Below are 19,201 nucleotides of genomic sequence, written 5' to 3' on the forward strand. Positions count from 1 at the left end.
CATGTGTGTCTCTCTCTCTCTCTCCCTATATATATATATATATATATATAATATATATATATGTATATATATATATAAATAGGTATGTGTGTATATGTATATGTGTATATATATATATATATATATGTGTGTGTGTGTGTATATGTATATGTGTATATATATATATATATGTGTGTGTGTGTATATGTATGTATATATATATATATATATATATATATATATATATATATATATACACACATGATCTTCATCATAACATTCACATATCTATCCTCAGCATCATTGTTTTGTACTCACTTCGACAAGACTAAAGGGGCCTCTTGGCTTTTTACTGAACAGAAATGCACTGGGTGCAATTTATTGTAGTACCGGCACTAGAGAAGATAAGGTTTATAGTGTAATGGACAGCAAGAGGTGGATAAATGGTGAGAGTGAATGATAGATGTTGATACCAAATGGCCAAGGGGAGGACATGAGCAGCATATATGGCCTACATGCATATCTAATGAGGTCTCTTATTCATATGCTGCAGGATGGGGGGAAAGAGCACTATGGTGATAAGGATGAGAGAGGAAGTAGGTGAGGTGTTGGTGAGTAGGTTAGATGGTGCTAGTGCATGCTTGGTTACACTGAAGTAATGGATGGTGAACAGATCTCTATTGCCATTCTTAGTCACAGGAGAAAGTGATTGAGAAATGTGTGCTAGTGGTATGGGTGATAGATAGGTGGTTGTCAGGTGCATGGGTCATAGATAGATGAATGATAAGAAGGATGTGTGATAAGGAGTGGGTGTGTGCAATAGAAGGGTGATTAACTGGCATGTTAGATGAGACTATCAAAGATGCAGGCTTGATAGTATACACACACACACACACACACACAAATATAAGTATATATGCATGGATATGTATGCATATATATGTATATGTAAATGTGTATGTATATATTTGCATAAACAGAGATGTAGGCTTGGTTGCATGATTGAGTCCCTTTGTTTTGGGTTGAGTCCCACTGCATAGCACCTTGGGCAAGTGCCGTCAACTTTAGGCTGATCAAAGCCTTGTAATGAATTTGTTAGACTGAAACTGAAAAGAAGCTCATTGTGTTTGTTTGTGTGTGTGCATGTAGGATGGGGAATCTTCTTGTAATGACATTATCATCATTGGTTTAATGTCCATGTTTTTTCTATGCCCAGATGCCCCGTTTCCAGGTAAAGTAATATTTACCTTTGATCAGACATCATATGATGTCCTGGCAAAGAAATAGTAAAGCACGTGTACCCACACATTTGGTTGGGAAGTAAACTTCTTACATTGTGATACAAACCATGTTGCTTCTTTAAGATCTTCTGTGAAAACCTGTCCAGATTCAAGGGATATCATTATCTTGCTTGGAAACAAGTGAGGGTTGTCAACAAGGTGAAAGGAGGGCATCTGACTGTAGAAAATTTGCTTCAGTGAATTTCATCTGATCTATTCAGGCATCGGAAAGCAGATGCTAAAAAGATGATGAAGGTGATTATATAAACAAAAATATTCAATAGAAATAGCTTAGAGTGGCTAATGGCATTGATATGGATTATTAAAAAAAAACATCTTAAGGTATACCAAACACCATACAAGATAAATTCTTGATTTATTGAAATTCTCTTCCTTTAGAGAGAAGAAGCAATTGGAACTACCTCCAAATGAAAAGAGGAGTTAGTCTCAAGAATCAAGAATCCACCTCAACTGGTATGCCATTTAGGATAGGATAGCTCTGACCATCTGGAAGCAACAGCTGTCAACACATTTCTACCTCAATAGGCATCATCAGCACAGCAGTCGTCCCACCCTAATTTCAACAGAAAACATACTTAGACATACAAAGAGTAGAGGTATATTTCTCACCAAGGTTTATTGCATAATTAAAAAGAACCAAGAAAAACAGCACTAGATGAATAACAGTATACAAAATTCTATACGAGATAAATGTGTGTGTGTGTGTGTGTGCGTGTGTGTATATATATATACATGAATGCATGTGACTTAATGGCTAGAGTATTCGGCTTGCAGTCATACGGTTGCGAGTTCGATTCCTGACAGTGCGTTGTGTCCTTGAGCAAGACACTTTATTTCATGGTGCTCTAGTCCACTCAGGTGGCATAAAAGAGTAGTACCTGTATTTCAAGGGGCCAGCCTTGTCGCACTCTGTGTCATGCCAAATCTCCCTGAGAAATATGTAATGGTGCACCTGTATCTGTGGAGTGCTCAGCCACTTGCACGTTAATCTAATGAGAAAGCTGTTCTGCTGATCATATCAGCTGGAACCCTTGTTGTCATAACCAACAGAGTGCTCCTTTATATATATATATATATATATAATATATATATATATATATATATATATACACACACACGTGTGTGTGTTTGTGTACATATGTATGTATCTCTCTCTCTCCCTACATACACATCCATTTATACTCGCATGATTTCTGTGTGTGTGTGTGTGTGTGTGTATATATGCATGTATGTAAGTATGCACATACATTGAATAGTTGATTAAAAGGTCTAGTGGTCTAGTGAAGTGTACTACATATCAATGTATGCTTGTATATATTATATATAGCAACTTGCAAAAGCAAACCAGACTACAGCTGTTAGTTATAAATCAAGGTGGTAAACAAATGGAGATAAGCTTCTATGTTGAAACAGATGTTTGTAAATAAATATTGCGACTGTAGACATACAGTTGAGGAATAAGTAGGGAATATTCCAATATAGGCATGTTTTGTATATTGATGGGAGTATTTTTCTGGATGAATTATTACAGAGTTCCTGTCAAGTCATATAGCTGTTGGTTGCTATTTCTTATCTCATCAGTGTACAACACTAATTAGAACTAAGGCATTATTAGCTGTACCTTAGCTACATATCACTGTTGTTGGTTTTGATTCAAAGTACATATACAGTGTTTGTATTTACATGTACGAACACATACAACAGTGTATAGAAACACTGCTATTATTTCAACTCTCAGATCAATTTTGATTAAGCAGATGTATGATCAAAGGTGTTCTAATTGTGATGATTCCATTTTTTGCCTAGATATTTAGGACTACTATTCAATGTTTTCTTCTTTCTTAAATTGATAGGGATGTAAGATGAGAAAGACTTGGCTACTGTGAAGTGGATATTTCGATGATTGTGGTAGCGGTGGTGGTGTTATGGCTGTGCTGCTTTCTAGTTAATCATACCACCTAATAAAGTTTAGTGGCATAAACCTCAATGGTCAAATACTGTAAGTTGTAAAATAAAAGATAAGGATCACTATAGTTCCTTTGAGGTGACAAAGAGTAAACACATGTCAGTGTGCTAACACATGTTGTTTGTTTAGTAATTAGTTGGTTAACCTTTTTTGTTTGTGGTTTACAATGAATGTGTGTGTGCCTATAATAGAAAGGGTTATTATTAAGGCAGTGAGCTGGTAGAATTGTTAGCATGTCGGCAAAATGCTTAGCAGCATTTCATCCATCTTTATGTTTTGAGTTCAAATTCCGCCAAGGTCAACTTTGCTTTTCATCCTTTCGGTGTTGATAAATTAAGTACCAGTAAAACACTGGGGTAGATGCAATCGACCAGTCCCCTCCCACAAAATTTCAGGCCTTGTACCTTTAGTAGAAAGGATGATGATGATGATGATGATGATGATTATTATTATTATTATGACGACAGCGGCGGCAACGACGACTTGGGCTCATACTTATTCCTGGTAGAAATTTATGTGGGTAGCAGGTTACTACCTGTAGCCTTTGGGTATCCACAAGCTTTCAATTGCTTAAGACCTTACTGATAGTCTTTCCTGTCAAACTTCCTGCAGAAGCTCTGCAGGACATTCTATTCCAATCTCCTACAACTATTTGTCTATATCTTTGCTTGCAGTTCCCAATGCTCCAATTATTATAGGCACAACTTATACGCTTTTCATATTCCAAATACTTGCTAATTCAAATTTTAAGGGATTGTATTTTCTTTTGTTTTTCATCTTCCCTCTACATGTTCCTGGAACTGTCTTGTCTATTATTTTCTACGTCTTGTCCATTTGAATAAGAAAGTCCCACAGAATCTTACAATTCTCTGACTCCATCAGTCTTTCAACTGATGTTCACACCATGTGTTTCTGGCTTCAAATCCCTATTTCTGGCAAAGCTTCTATTGTAAAAACTTTTACAACCTGGTCATGCTTCCATTTCTTATATTCTTTCTGTGCCAACTTGGGACATTCTGCAACAATGTGTACCACTGTCTCATTCTAAATTCCACAGACTCTACATTTTTCTGACATATTCTCCCTATATACATTTTTCCTCAAGTTGTTTGTTTTTATTGCTTGATCCTGGGGTGCTACAATTTCTTTTTTTTAATTGCCCTTTTTTTAACCAAGCCCAGTATTTTGTTCCATATACATCTTCAGTGGCTCTCCAAAACTGACCATGTAGAAGTTTCTCTTCAATCTGTCTAATGTGCTCTCTTTGAATTTCATTCTTGTCCTTTTCTCCTATTCCACACTTGATCACCTGTCCTTTATTCACTGTCTTTAGTAGTTTCTCTGAGCTGTTCTGTAAATATTTTAGTAGACTTTTTCTTTCCATCTCTATACACTCTTCCATGGCAATTAAGCCTCTTCCACCCTAGTCTCTCTTCAGGTACATCTGGTTGATATCAGCTTTTGGATGCTCGACTCTGTGCGTTGTCAATAGTTTTTTTAATTTTTCTGTCAAGTTTCTGTATATTGTTTTTGGTCAAGTCTACAATTCCAACTCCATATCTGATAAGGAGTACTGCTGATTATTTGTCTTTAAATTTTAACTCCTTGTAAAGATAAATTTTAGTATTGCATTGGAAAAAAATCAGGTGGTTCAGGTTTTAGAACTTAACAAATCAGTCAATATTGTTCCTACCACTATCATCATCAAGCTACTAACCATTGTTATCATTGCCATTTTTTACCTTAACATTTAATTCTCATAAAATAGTGTTAATAATGCCAAGAGATTTTTTATTTTTGATTGGTGAACTTTTTATTATGTTAAATTTAAATAAATTGTTTAAATCTATTAAATCTCCCATGTGATAAAATATTTTCAAACTGAACATTTCGTTATTGAATATTAGATAATGCTAATTTAATTATAGGATTTTTCAAAGAAAGATTTGAGACATTAAGTTTCTAATGTTAATTGATCAAGATAGGAAGTTGATTAATTTATTCATTATCTATAAAATTTATTATTGCTACTCTGAATTCTTTCTTGGTTTTTGATATTTACTTATTCTTTACTTAGTTTGGTTTTCTTAGAATTATGAGTTCATATTCATTTTGGGCAGTTGATTTTCTCCATCAGAACTGCTAAGTAACAATTGTTGCCTCTTATAGATTTGAATTCATAGAGCTAAGAAAAGCAGACCATGTGAAAAGTAAGTAAATATTATTTCAGTGATGACCATCCATCCTGTCCTACCATTTTAAGATTATCTAAGACTGATACATCGAATTTTTATTTTAATACTGAAGTGTAATTTGAAGATTTGTGAATTTTAGCTGGTCGAATGACCATGTAAGAGGTTTCCATTGTATGCAGTAACTTGAATATTGGAGCAATTTTACATGCCTAGTTGCCCACCTAATTATTAATTTGGGGGTGGGGGACATAGGTTGTAAGGATATGTGTGTGTGTTGGGTTTGGTAGTAAGGAATCATACTTGTAGTAAGCTGGTTTTTCCTTTCAAGGAAAGTTTCTCCAATTTAATTATTCATCTTAATGAATCATTATATTAAAATAAACCCCACCTTCTGAAGTAACCAACTTCATCGTCCTGTTACCATCAGTGCGTCTTATATCTCAGAACCTGAGAAGAACACTCTCTCTAGTCTTTCCTTGGAAATGCAACTCCTCTGGAATTATCTCTACACACATTTTATCTCTGGACATAGGCCAGCAGATGTTCAAACTGAACATGAACCACATCACTCTCTCAGTCTGATAGAACTTGCAAAGGTCTTCCTCTCAATATCTAATAAAACAAAACCAACTTTATTCTCTTCTGAGAATCTTTATTTGAAGTTTTCAGTGGTGAGTTAGTGGTGGTGGGAACTTTTGAAAAGGCAATATATAGATAGGTGGAAATACTTTGAAGCAATGAGTAAAGATAGATCCAATGGGAGGGTAAGAAAGAGTACATGGCCTCAATTTTAGTGACTATAGATTCACTAGAGAAGTACATGACCTAGAATCTATTGAATATAGATCCAGCAGGAATACATGACTCAGATTCTAGGGAATATAGATCCAGTAGGGAGAATATGACCTAGATTCTAATGAGTATAGATCCAGCAGGGAGTACATGGTTCAGATTCTAGTGAATGTAGGTCTAGCAGAGGATACATGACCTAAATCTTAAGTGAATAAAGATGTGACGGAGTACTTGACCTAAATTCTTGCAAAGATAGATTTAACATAAGGAAGCTCAGTTGTAGTGGACATAGATTCTAACATGCAGGACTACTAGCTATGAGATGGATGTGGCTTAAATTCTAGTTGGGATCACTGCTAGCAAAGAATATATTCTAGATTCAACATATTATTAGCTACTAACTTTATATATTTTGAATATCAAGCCATCTGTTTTTTTTTTTGGTTTTTAGAAGTTCTACCCCATTCATATTCATTAATGCCAATGCGCACACATATAGAGATAAATATGTGTGTGTGTGTGTGTGTGTGTGTTAGCATATATTTGTATATACATGCAAATATGTGTATGTAGAGTGGGTGGTTTGGTGTACCTAAACAGATTTTTATTAATTATGTTTTATTAAGATTATTAATTTTTATTTATCAATTTGTTTAGAATGTAGTAGTAGTAATAGTAGTAGCAGCAGCAGCAGCAGTAGTCTAGTTATTATTTAGCTTCAGGAGAGCTCTGATCAAGTAACCACTGATCAAAGGCATGCTAGCCTTGACCACATGTTTTTTTGTTCTGTTTCTCTTGAACAATAATGGTTTCAGGGAATGTGGTTGCTGTTCTAGCTGGTTAAATGACTATACAGGATTTCTCTTATCTGTAGTTATACTACTGTGGTTGATCAGCAGAGTTATTAGAGCATTGGACAGAATGTATTGCTGTAGTTGTTCCAGTTCTTACACTCTGAATTCAAGTCCTGCCATGGTTAACTTTACCATTCATCTTTTTTAAGAGTTGAATAAATTGACTAGCAACTCAGTGCTAGTAGGGTTTCTTCCCCGCTCTCTTTCCATTTGTCACAGCCTGAATGTTATACTGGGTCAAAGGTAGAAGGTGTCTGTGTGCATCTGCCTGCATACTACTGTATGAACGCCTAAAACCATTCTTGAAAAACATGCTGATACTGAGACCTCTTCAGTTGCAATTAATAGTAGCAGTAGTAGATAGTTAGATTGATTTTATAGTTAATTCAGTAAAATGCTTTTTTTCATTTAGAAAGAAATTAATTTTGTAGCTGAAATATAACAACACATTGTTTAAGTCGATATTGAAATAATACATAAAAATAATATAATAAAATAGTAAATATGGTGATAATACACAGTAACATATGTTGCTCTGGTAGTAAATACAGTGTTATACACATCCCTCCATTGCCATGCACTTGCAAGTGGGCATAACTTAGTAGCATATACCATGCTTTCGCTGATTGCTTTAGATGTCTATGTAGTCCTGAATAACTTTGAGCCAGCAGAACATCAAAGATGTGATAGGTAGAGAGAAAGCTGCATCAACACTTATCTAGGATTAGTTTTCAGCTAACTAGATGGAGCAATGGAGAATGAACTATCTTGTTCAAGGATAAATACACCACCCAGCTCAGGAATTAGACCATTGTCCTTAAGATTATGAGCCCAACACATTACTCCCCTCTCAATACCCAATAGGTCTCTCAATTAGCAATAATGTACTGCAGTAAATATTGTGACAATGCAGAAAATATTACAAGAGTTAAATATTGGTTAATATATAATATAACTTAGTGATAATTGATAATATAATGACATGAATATAGTTATAATGCAAAAATTAACAATGGGAACACATTTATTAGATTAGTGATAATATATAACAAAAATATGTTATATTTGTAAATAGTTGTACACATAACAATTTAGGATGATGGGAATACACACAGATATGTAAATGTAACAATGTAAAACAACACCATTTGATGAATCAATAATATATAGAATACATATGATGCAACAGCAAATTACAGCAATAAAATCATTATATTGAAGTACAGACACACGGGGTGGTGGAGGGGAAAAGTTCCTAGCTTTAAGTGTCTCACAGTTGGAGGCCCAATCTTTTGAGTTCTTTTAGAGGGTTTAGGAAAACTGAAGGACTGCTGCAATAAGTATGTGAGTCTGAGAGGGGAATATGTTGAATTATTATAATTAACTGATCCTCTTGTATTTTCTTTTACCCAAAGAGCCAGGAACTTTTCAGCACCCCCTGCTATACCCATACACTTCATTGATGGAGACCAATGTTCAAATGTATGATAGTCATAGAAGAATGTGTTCTGAATGTGCCAATGGAAAAGCTTCTGCATAATTACTTGACTTGCTAGAAACAGCAGGCGAATCTTTGCTCATTTTACATGCTATTGTCTTAAAATCAAAAAGGACATATTGGTTAATGTAATCTGAAATGTAACACTGTATCTGAATAAAAGATGGGATGGTCATAGCTAGACTTCTTTGATCAGAGGTTTTCTCAATCTGTGCTTACCTGAATCTAAACAATAACTGTCCCACAATCTAGCTGTCCAGGCTAAAGTCTATTTTCTCTCCAGTGTTAAGAAATAATTGTATTTATAGTACAACTTATTTATTATCCCAGTTCTAAAACCAGAGCATTTGTGATTGAGACCCATAGTATTTCATCATACTGCATATATCACCAGCATTGAACACACATCAATGAATGAATATTGCCAGAATGTTTAGCTGTGTATAATTGTTGTTCAGCCCCAGGTCAATCCTGATAAAATAGACCTGTGGTTCTAAGGCATTCCAGCAGTGACCATCTCCCTCTCTCTCTTTTTTTTTTCTGTTTTGGACAGAGTCTAGGACTATTTTATTCAATGTGTCAAGAGTTCTGTTTTCAGCAGATTGATTGACCATATAGAAGCTCATTCACTGGCTCAAGTGTCTATTTGTTGAAAGAAACAATGATTATTATTATTTTTTTTTTTACTTTTGTATCCCTCATTTGTCATGAAGAAAACTATGAGAAGTTGTGGTGTACATACTTTTCCTAAGTATTTTCAATATTGTGTTGATTCTCATAGTCAAAAGCAAATTAATTCAGTGTAAATTGTTGTATAACCCTCAAATCAGATCTGATTGGTTAGGCATAGTATATCTAGGACCAGATTTCCATTGTATGCTTTTTGCCACTACATATAGAATTTCTCATGTTTGTGATGGAAAATGGCTGTAGTAAACGTAAGCCAAGGAAGACTTTTATTAGACTTAATGGATGGCATAGTTGTGAGGTTGATGGCTAGATGCTGTTTTGTAAAATATGTTCAAACTATTACTGGTAAAATGATGATGATAGTGATAAATTACTGTCATGACAATAATGAGTAATGGAGATATGCTATGTATATTTGGTTAATTTTCTTTTGTTGCTAATTTTAGATCTGTTAAGTCACTATTAATTGCATATCTTTGTTATTCCAAAGACACACATGCTGTTTTGTTACCCTAGTGACACACATCTTTTTGTTACTCTCTGACACACAGAATTTCTCATGTTTGACATACAAATGCCCCTTTGTTACCTGTTGACACATACACCCACTGTTATCTTATTGGCACACACACACACACCTCTGTTACTCTGTTGTCAAATACAAATTTTTCATAATTTCTAAATGAACAACTTGAGAAGAATGCACACTAGACTCTGAAGGGCCACAGTATACAGATATTTTTTTTTGTGACAGTTCTAGTTAGACATCATCTACATCAGTCTGAATCCTGGAAATGGGAAAGGTTGCTCCCCCGTACCTGTCTAATAAAACGTTAAAAGAAAAAAGTAAACATTTCAATGGAATGTTTTATTTTTATTTAACTCTGGGCCGATTTCGAGCAGGCAACCTCTGTTCAAAGACATTCTATAATTGTGCCTTTTTAAAAAAAATTTTTTTATGATTAAAAAAAAAAAAAAAATGTATCTAGGACTACAATGTCAATGAATTCATCATCATCATAGTTTAACGTCCGCTTTCCATGCTGGCATGGGTTGGATGGTTTGACAGAGGACTGGCTAGCCAGGAGGCTGCACCAGGCTCCAATCTAATTTGGCAAGGTTTCTACAGTTGGATACCATTTCTAACACCAACCACTCCAAGAGTGTTGTAGGTGCTTTTTATGTGCCACTGGCTTTTCATGTGTACTGGCATTGACCACACTTGAATGGTGCTTTTTACACACCACTGGCATGGGAGCCAGACAGGCAGCACTGGCAACAGCCATGCTTGAATGGTGCTTTTTACAGGGTGTATGTTGAGGGGGATTTGGCAGCTATGTCTAAGCCTGCTTGACATTCATTAGATGAATTTTAAAAAAGAACACTGTAGGGGATTTTCCTTCAGTGATTGATTTTAGACATTACCAATATTTAGTTGTATATAATTTTGATGAGCATATAATTGACATATTTAATTTTCATTTAGTTTTTTTTTTTCATTATTGTTTAAGCTACATATATTAATGAGAGAGAATTTATGTCATATATCTGTTACATTAATGTGTGATTGAGTTTTAATTAGTGAAACCTTTATATAAATATATCTTGGTGTAGTGCGTTATCTGACAGCATATGGTACTTTAGTATATAAACTAAGTTATGCATGTGTTTTAAGAAAACAAAATGAGGATTGAGGAAAGAGTGAGTGTAAAGGAGAAGATGTAGGAATTGTGCAAGAAATGTAGTTAGTGAGAAGGGTGGGGTGGCAGATTAACAGATTTGCTGCTTCAGAAGGAGTGAAGGGTAGAGAAAGAAAACAAGATAAACACTCTGTTAAAGAGAGAGAGAGAAAGAAAAGCAGAGAGAAAGAGAATAGGTACACTAATGTAAATGAATAAATAGGTATACCCCAGTAAGAGAACAAGTGCACTCCAGACAACTGGGCTAATTTATCAGCCCACCTTTGTAGCCTAGAAAGAAGACTGAGCCATTCTCTTCAAGAATATATATACTTTTCTTTGTCAATTGAAATTCCAGTAAGAGAATAGGTACACTCCATTGAGAGAAATAGGTATTAAGTGACCATCTCATTGTATAGCATGACTAAATGTTCAAAGTAGACAACGTATGTGATCAACTGATTAGAAATGGAAACCATGTTATATGGTTTGTTTATAAATGTAGTTGCAATGTTATTTTGGCATTATATATTAACCCTAAGCGGTGAGCTGGCAGAATCGTTAGCATACTGGATGAAATGCTTAGTGGTATTTTGCTCGTCACTACATTCTGAGTTCAAATTCCACTGAGGTTGACTTTGCCTTTTATCCTTTTGATAAATTAAGCACCAGTGAAACACTGGGGTTGCTGTAATCAACTAATCTCCTCTCTACAAACTTCAGGCCTTGTGCCTTTAATAGAAAGGATTATATATTAACCCTTATAAGACAGCTGGGCCAATCTGTCAGCTCACTCTTTGTAGTCATGAAATAAAGCCAGTCCAATCTCTTTAAGATTATATATGCGTTTTGTTGTTGATTTAAATTCAGTGTACTCATGGTCATGTAGATTACAGGTTTGCTTTGTATTCCCATGGTTCTAGATGTAGGTTTCAGATAGTTCATCTGATTGGCTACCACACAATTTCTGATCATCCAATTTCAATTATATAGGTTAAATCAGAAGACATTTGGCCCAGTAGCCATGGTCTAGGGAGAAACCCTGGACCATGCTGATAAGCTCAAATATTTCAGCTGGTTTTAGCTTAAGCAATAACTAACTTAAGTGTTACATCAGAAATTAGTTTGTAATCATTTTGTGTCCACTTTTCACAAGAGCATGAGTTGGATGGGTTGTCACAGTTGAGTCTGTTTTTATTCAGAATTTCTACCCTCCTAAATAAGCTGGTGGATGACATCTCATTTGTACATTTCATGTTTGGCATGGTTTCTGTGGTGGATACTCTTCATACATTTTATCAAGGCACCAACATTCAAGAAGTTGTCATGTCCTTAAACTGACTAAAAGGCTTTCCTGACACTGTGTTGTCTCTGTTTTGTTCACCAACAACTTAACAGAATATCCTGAATGGCATTAGTGTTCGTGAGATTATCTTGGGCTCTTTAGCCTCTAGGGCTCAAAGCCTCTAAAGAGCCCTGTTTATTTCATGGTATCTGAGAGGGAGTGATTAGAAGAGAAAGTGATAACTGAAGGTCTAAGGTGAATGAGTAAAGTGAACAAAAATAGGATGAAAGAAATAGTGATTGTGGTGAGAGGGTGGCAGAGGTGGAAATAGTGAAAGAGCAATAGTTCTGGAAAAAGTAATAGAAGAGAGAGAGAGTAATGGCAGTTACCTGTGTGCTGATATATAAAATAGACTGAGTGATGGATGATAAGAGAGAGTGTTAGATATCAATTACAAGAAGTTTAGGAGTGGAGTGATGGCTAGCAGTATAGAATGGATGATGGTAGGATGTATAAGCTACAAACAGAAAGGCATCTGGATGGGAAAGAGAGATAGAAAGTCCAGTGCCTTTTCTCGTTACACAGGTGGCATGTTGCAGTGAATGGAGAGAGTGTGAGTGTCAAAATATAAGAGGATTGGACAGACCCAATACCATCTTGAGTTACAGGGCAGCTAGGTACAATGCATAGGAGGAGAAATCCACTGTCTTAGTTACACAGGCAACATGATACAGAGAAAAGATGAGTGGTGTTGGTATAAGTGATAGAGTAATAAATGATGAGAGGGCATCAAAGATGTAAAGGGATGGGCAACAGATGGGGACTTGATAGTTGTATTAGACAAGAGACCGAAATGTGTGTGTGTGTTGTGTGTGCCTCCCTTTAAACACAACAATTACAACATTTGTTCTGCCATGGTTGCACGTGTTGGGAGGAATCTCCTCCAACACCATGTGTTGGCGAACATTAATGATTTTAAAACATTAATACATTAATCTCTTTCTTCTCTCTCTCTCTCTCTCTCTCTCTCTCTCTCTCTCTCTCTCTCTCTCTCTCTCTCTGTATATATATATATATATATATATATATATATATATATATATATATATATATATATATATATATATTCTGAAAAGAAAGAAGTGAGCTGGGTATGTTTTGTTATGGAGACATTTAATTAACCTCATAACAAAACAAAGTAAAATAATGAGTTATGACAAACAAAGCATCATATAGCCTGTTGTTTTAGTAATACCAACTGTATGTATCTTATTTATAACAGTTATATGGAGCTGTGCAAGTTCATATATCATCATCATCATCATTCTTTAATGTCTGTTTTCCATGCTGGCATGAGTTGGATGGTTTGACCTGGGCTAGCATGCCAGAGAACTGCACCAGGTTCCATTCTAGTTTGGCTTAGTTTCTGTAGTTAGATGCCCTTCCTAACATCTACCACTTTACAGTGTGTGCTGGGTGCTTTTAACATATCAGGCTATATGATGCTGCCTGACATAACTTTCCATTTTGCATTGTATTGTTTTGTTGTTAATTGAGTCATCATCATCATCATTTAACGTCCGCTTTCCATGCTTGCATGGGGTTGGACGATTTGACTGAGGACTGGTGAATCAGATGGCTGCACCAGGCTCCAATCTGATCTGGCAGAGTTTCTACAGCTGGATGCCCTTCCTAACACCAACCACTCCGAGAATGTAGTGGGTGCTTTTACGCGCCACCGGCACGACGGCCAGTCAGGTGGTACTGGCAATGGTCACGCTCAAATGATGTTTTTTTATGTGCCACCTGCACAGGAGCTAGTCCAGCAGCACTGGCAACGACCTCACTCGAATGCTTTTTCGCGTGCCAGTAAGGCAACGCTGGTAACGATCACGCTCAAATGGTGCTTTTTATGTGCCAACGGCATGGAAGCTAGTCAGCTGCTCTGGCAACAATCACACTCAGATGGTGCTCTTAGCACTCCACTAGCATGGATGTCAGTCATCGAATTTGATTTCGATTTCACTTGCCTTTACAGGTCTTTTCAAGCAAAGTTTAGTGTCCAATGAAGGAAAGGTACGCATAAGTGGGCTGGTTACACCCCTGGCATAGTCCTTGGGTTATGGTCTCACTTGGCTTGCCGAGTCTTCTCAAGCACAGCGTATTTCCAAAGGTCTCGGTCACTAGTCATTGCCTTGGTGAGGCCTAATGTTCAAAGGTCGTGCTTCACCACCTCATCCCAGATCTTCCTGGGTCCACCTCTTCCACAGGTTCCCTCAACTGCTAGGGTGTGGTACTTTTTCACGCAGCTATCCTCATCCATTCTCGCCAAAATTACATGGGCTGTTACTTCACCTTACTGGAAATGATGAGGGTCTGTGTTGGCAACAGTTAGTCTAAAACAGACTTCATAGAATATGAATGAGGAGTGAATGTCTAAATGGAGGGCAGAGAAACAATGGTCTTGATCTGGTAGGCAGCAAACAAGAAAAAACAAATTGCAGTGAAAGAGTAGGGCCGAGATAGAGGTTGACTGCACTTCCTCCAATTTATATAGCATTCTGGCTTTGCAATGTATCGCATTTAAGTGAAATGGGCTATCATCTGGATTGATCAATTCTGAGCGTATCACCTTGATATCCTTAAATTTCAATCATGTGACAACTCCTCTACTTGTGGAGTACTCTCACATCATAGTAGCAGGGAAAGCTGCCTACCCAGGAGCAGTAAGTAATTTTCAGCTTAGGAGCTTCTGCTTCAACTTTTGATTTTGCATATGTCTGTTTAGTTGTCTTTTAAGGGCATTCACCTGACCATTTGACCATCTACATTAGATTCTGTTTTTTGAACATCTTGATGCTGTCCTCTTTCTCTTTATTCTCTTGACCCATTTCTCGCACTCCTCGTATCCCAAACACTTTCATTCACTGCATTTCTCTTCATATTTGCTGCTTGGTCAACATCACCTTTGTCCATCTCTATACTCCATTGAATGGTAAGAGCCTGAAATGTTAAGACATTTCACTCTTTATAGCAATAGATCTTATTGATAACTCTACTGCACACTGTATAATGCCATGCTATGTCTGAACAGCATGGCACTGTACACTGTGTAATGTCATGCTGTCTTTATATGATATCTTGCTGTGTTTTAATAGATTGACATTGTCAGTTATTTCACAAGACACATGTTGCATTTCACCCACTCTTCCTCAGCATAGTATTTACTATGAAACTGTTCTTATCACTCATAGTCATGCTAAAATATCTTAGATCAATATTGTTTTGAGAAAGAAATAATTACAAAAGTGTGTGCAGAAGAGGAAGTGAGAAAGATGGAACCCTAATCAAAGGAGATAGATGCACAAAGCGACAACATACTATCATATGACTAAATAGAAGAAAAAAGCAATAGCATATCAGACTAATCTGCTATTTCATTTATGATATATGATGTCACAGTTATGTTACTAATGCAAAAATGAACCAATTTTGAGGAGGCAACATTCAGTTATATTGAATCCAGTACTTAACTGGTATTTATTTTATCAGCTGTGGAAGGATGAAAAGAAAAGTTAACTTCAGAGGATTTAAACACAGAATGTAGTGTAAATTTAACTAAATACCACCACATGATATTTTGACTATGTTCTATCAATTTTGCTAATCCACTGTCTTTATGTTAGTTTATATTGCCCTATAATTATCATAAATATGTTTAAAATATTTCTTTCTATCTTCAGTTCAGTTTTTGTGCTTACCCTCACAATGATCATGAGTGTTGGGTAATGACTGAAAGAGTATGGTCTCGAATACAAGTGGCCAAAATGGGGATCTTTCAAAGGATCTCTGGAGTAATGTTACTCAACAGGGTGCACAGCTCAGAGATCAATGAGTCTCTCTAGGTCAAGCTGCTACTTCTCAGCATTGAGAGATCATAGCTCTAGTACTATGGACATATGACTAGAATATCACAAGAATTGCAGGATGGATCCTTCAAGCCAAGCCAATTGGTAGGAGATCTAGGGGTAAACAAAGAACAAAATAGTTGGATAATATCCGTTGTGTCAGTTGGTTACACCTGGGAATTCAACTGGAAAGTCTAATGATGGTTGCTTCTGATAGGACCCTATCTAAGGGCTCTACTCCATGGCTCTCCCAAGAAAAGTGGGTGGAGAAGATGGATGGATGTTTAAAGTAAAGAAAAAAGTATTGGTGTGTTCTGGATAGGGATACTTAGTGCTCCCATAAATCTTAAATTTCATAACTATTTAATTCGATTCCTGTTTCCACTATTATGTCTTCTCAATAACAGCAACCAATTCACTAATGAATCTGTATAGCAATCATTTTTTTACTCATATAAACATTTTATAATGTCTACTGGAATTAATGTTAATCTTCTAATTTCTTAAATGTCACTTACCTCTTCCCACATGCAGTTGTTTTAAATCTAAATTTTATTGGACCTAATAAAATCTTGTGTTCTTTAAAACTGTTGCATTACAAGTTTCTCTGTGCTTCTGTAAACAGTTTCATTGTATTCTTCAAAAATGTTTTGGTCTCTCATTCTAGCTATAGAAATATGTCAGAGGATTCTGTCCGTACTACTTTTCTTGCAAAGAACTTCAGAGAAGCTGTTTGCTTTACACACTACTGTTAATGCTATTACTATTTGTACTTTCATGCCTGGTATTCATGGTTTATACTCTGTTGCATTGAATGGTTAGAAAATTTAGTCTGGCATCATTTCTTAAACTCTTTTTGTTGTAAGGTGAAGGAGGTTTTTGTAAAAACTTCAATAAATGCTAATGAGTATTTTGACTGCAGCCAAAGGTTAACCTCTGAGCATGTCAATGAAATATGTACCCAACATGTTACCAGTTTGTTTCATTTCCACTGTGATTTGTGCAGACTAGTTCCACTGGATTTATATCCCACTGTAAACACAAGTACTACGTATTTTCATGCGCAGTTGATTGTTATATGAAAAAAAAATATTTATTAGTTACTAAATATAAATAATAAAGATTGGAGAGTATTGTAGTTCGCTTGAAGCATTGTGTATTGTTTGTAAACAATAATAATAAATAGTAATGTGTTTTGAATAGCACAACAATGCACTATAACAACAATGGACTATAAATTTCTTCTTCAGATATCCCTAGGGATATCTGAAGAAGAAATTTTTATATTCCGAAATATTATATCAGACTATGGATGATTAAATTACAACAGTTATTATAGTCCAGTGTTGTTATCATAGTGCATTGTTGTGCCATTCAAAATACATTATTACTATTTATTATTATTGTTTACAAATAATAAAGAAATAGTGCTGGAGTTTAATAATTAGTGAATTAGTGAACCTGTGACCATACCAATATACAATATTCTTTCAACATTTAATTTCTGTTAAATTAGCTTATACATAAATAAAATAAGAATAAAGTCCTTTTCACGTTTATTTAATTTTCTTTCTTTCTTTTAGGTGGCCGAAATAAGCAAGGTGGCCCAATTTTGACATTCCCTTCACACACTCATCCTGAAAGATTAAAATATGAAGATTTACGACGACTCATGACCTATCTTGCCAGTGTGCCAAGGTAAGTAATTATAAATTATTGTTATGATTACTTGACTCCTGTTTGCATTTTTTTGTGTCCATGCTTGAATGGAGCTTTTTACGTGCCACCAGTATGAGAGCCAGTCAGGTGGCACTGGCAACAACCATGCTTGAATGGTGCTTTTTATATGCCACTGACATGGGAGCCAGTCAGGTGGCACTGTCATCGGCCATGACAATGACGTCATTTGACTCAACAGGTCTTTGCAAGTGGAGTTTATTGCCCAATGATTGAAGGGAACCTGTCATCGCCTCTGTCAGGCCCGACGTTCGAAGGTCATCCCAGGTCTTCCTGGGTCTACCTCTTCCACAGGTTCCCTCAACTGCTAGGGTGTGACACTTTTTCACACAGCTGTCTTCATCCATACGCAACACATGACCATACCAGCACAGTTGTCTTGCTTGCATACCACATCTGATGCTTCTTAGGTCCAACTTTTCTCCCAGGGCACTTAAACTCTGTCGTGTATGCACACTGACATTACACATCCAGCGGAGCATACCAGCTTCATTCCTTACATGCTTATGCATGTCCTCAGCAGTCACGGCCCATGTTTCACTGCCATGTAGTATGGCTGTTTGCACACATATGTCATACAGTCTACTGTTTACTCTGAGTGAGAGACCTTTTATCAACAGCAGAGGTAGGAGCTCTCTGAACTTCGCCCAGGCTATTCTTATTCTAGCAACTACACTCTCAGAGCATCCATGCCCGCTACTGACTTGATCACTTAGGTAACGGAAGCTATCAACTATTTCTAGTTTTACCTCCTGTCATGTGATGGAAGCTATTTTCTGCACTTTTAGAGCAAGGTCATCAGCATAGAGGAGCTCTCAGGGGCATCCTGTCTTGAATTCCTCTGTTATTGCCTGGAGGACTATGGTGAATAAGAGGGGGCTGAGGACTGATCCTTGGTGGACCCCTACCTGGAATTCTTCACTATACTTGTTGCCAACCTTACTGACAGCATCCCTGTACATGGCTTGTACAGCTCTCACTGACCATTCATCTATCCCTAGTTTTCGCATTGACCACCAGATAAGGGAGCAAAGGCTTTCTCCATGTCAATGAAAGCCAGGTACAGAGGTTTATCTTTGGCTAAATATTTCTCCTGCAGCTGTCTCACCAGAAATATAGCATCAATGGTGCTTTTCCCTGGCACAAACCCAAACTGCATCTCATCTAAAATGAGTCTCTCTTTAATTAGTTGGGCTATGACCCTCTCTGATCCAACAACTTGATACCTATACCTCTGTAATTATTCGCATCTAATGCATCACCTTTACCTTTGTAGCAATTGACTATGGGGCTGCTACACCAGTCATTGGGTATGAC

General features: G+C 36.4%; 1 protein-coding gene across 10 annotated transcripts in view; it reads left to right on the forward strand.

Moving 5' to 3' along the window:
* Positions 1–19,201, forward strand: part of LOC115231823 (kalirin) — a 567,567-nt gene that overhangs the window by 125,529 nt on the left and 422,837 nt on the right. For all 10 annotated transcript variants that reach the window (XR_004997260.1, XM_029801773.2, XM_029801756.2 and 7 more), the window contains one exon: positions 17,731–17,845. Coding sequence is in view for 9 of the 10 variants with exons in the window: in XM_029801773.2 (XP_029657633.1) it covers positions 17,731–17,845 (115 nt within the window). In the remaining variant the exon portion in view is untranslated. The remainder of the gene's footprint in view (positions 1–17,730; positions 17,846–19,201) is intronic.

This window comes from Octopus sinensis, linkage group LG2, assembly GCF_006345805.1.
Source record: "Octopus sinensis linkage group LG2, ASM634580v1, whole genome shotgun sequence".
Classification (NCBI taxonomy): Eukaryota; Metazoa; Mollusca; class Cephalopoda; order Octopoda; family Octopodidae; genus Octopus; species Octopus sinensis.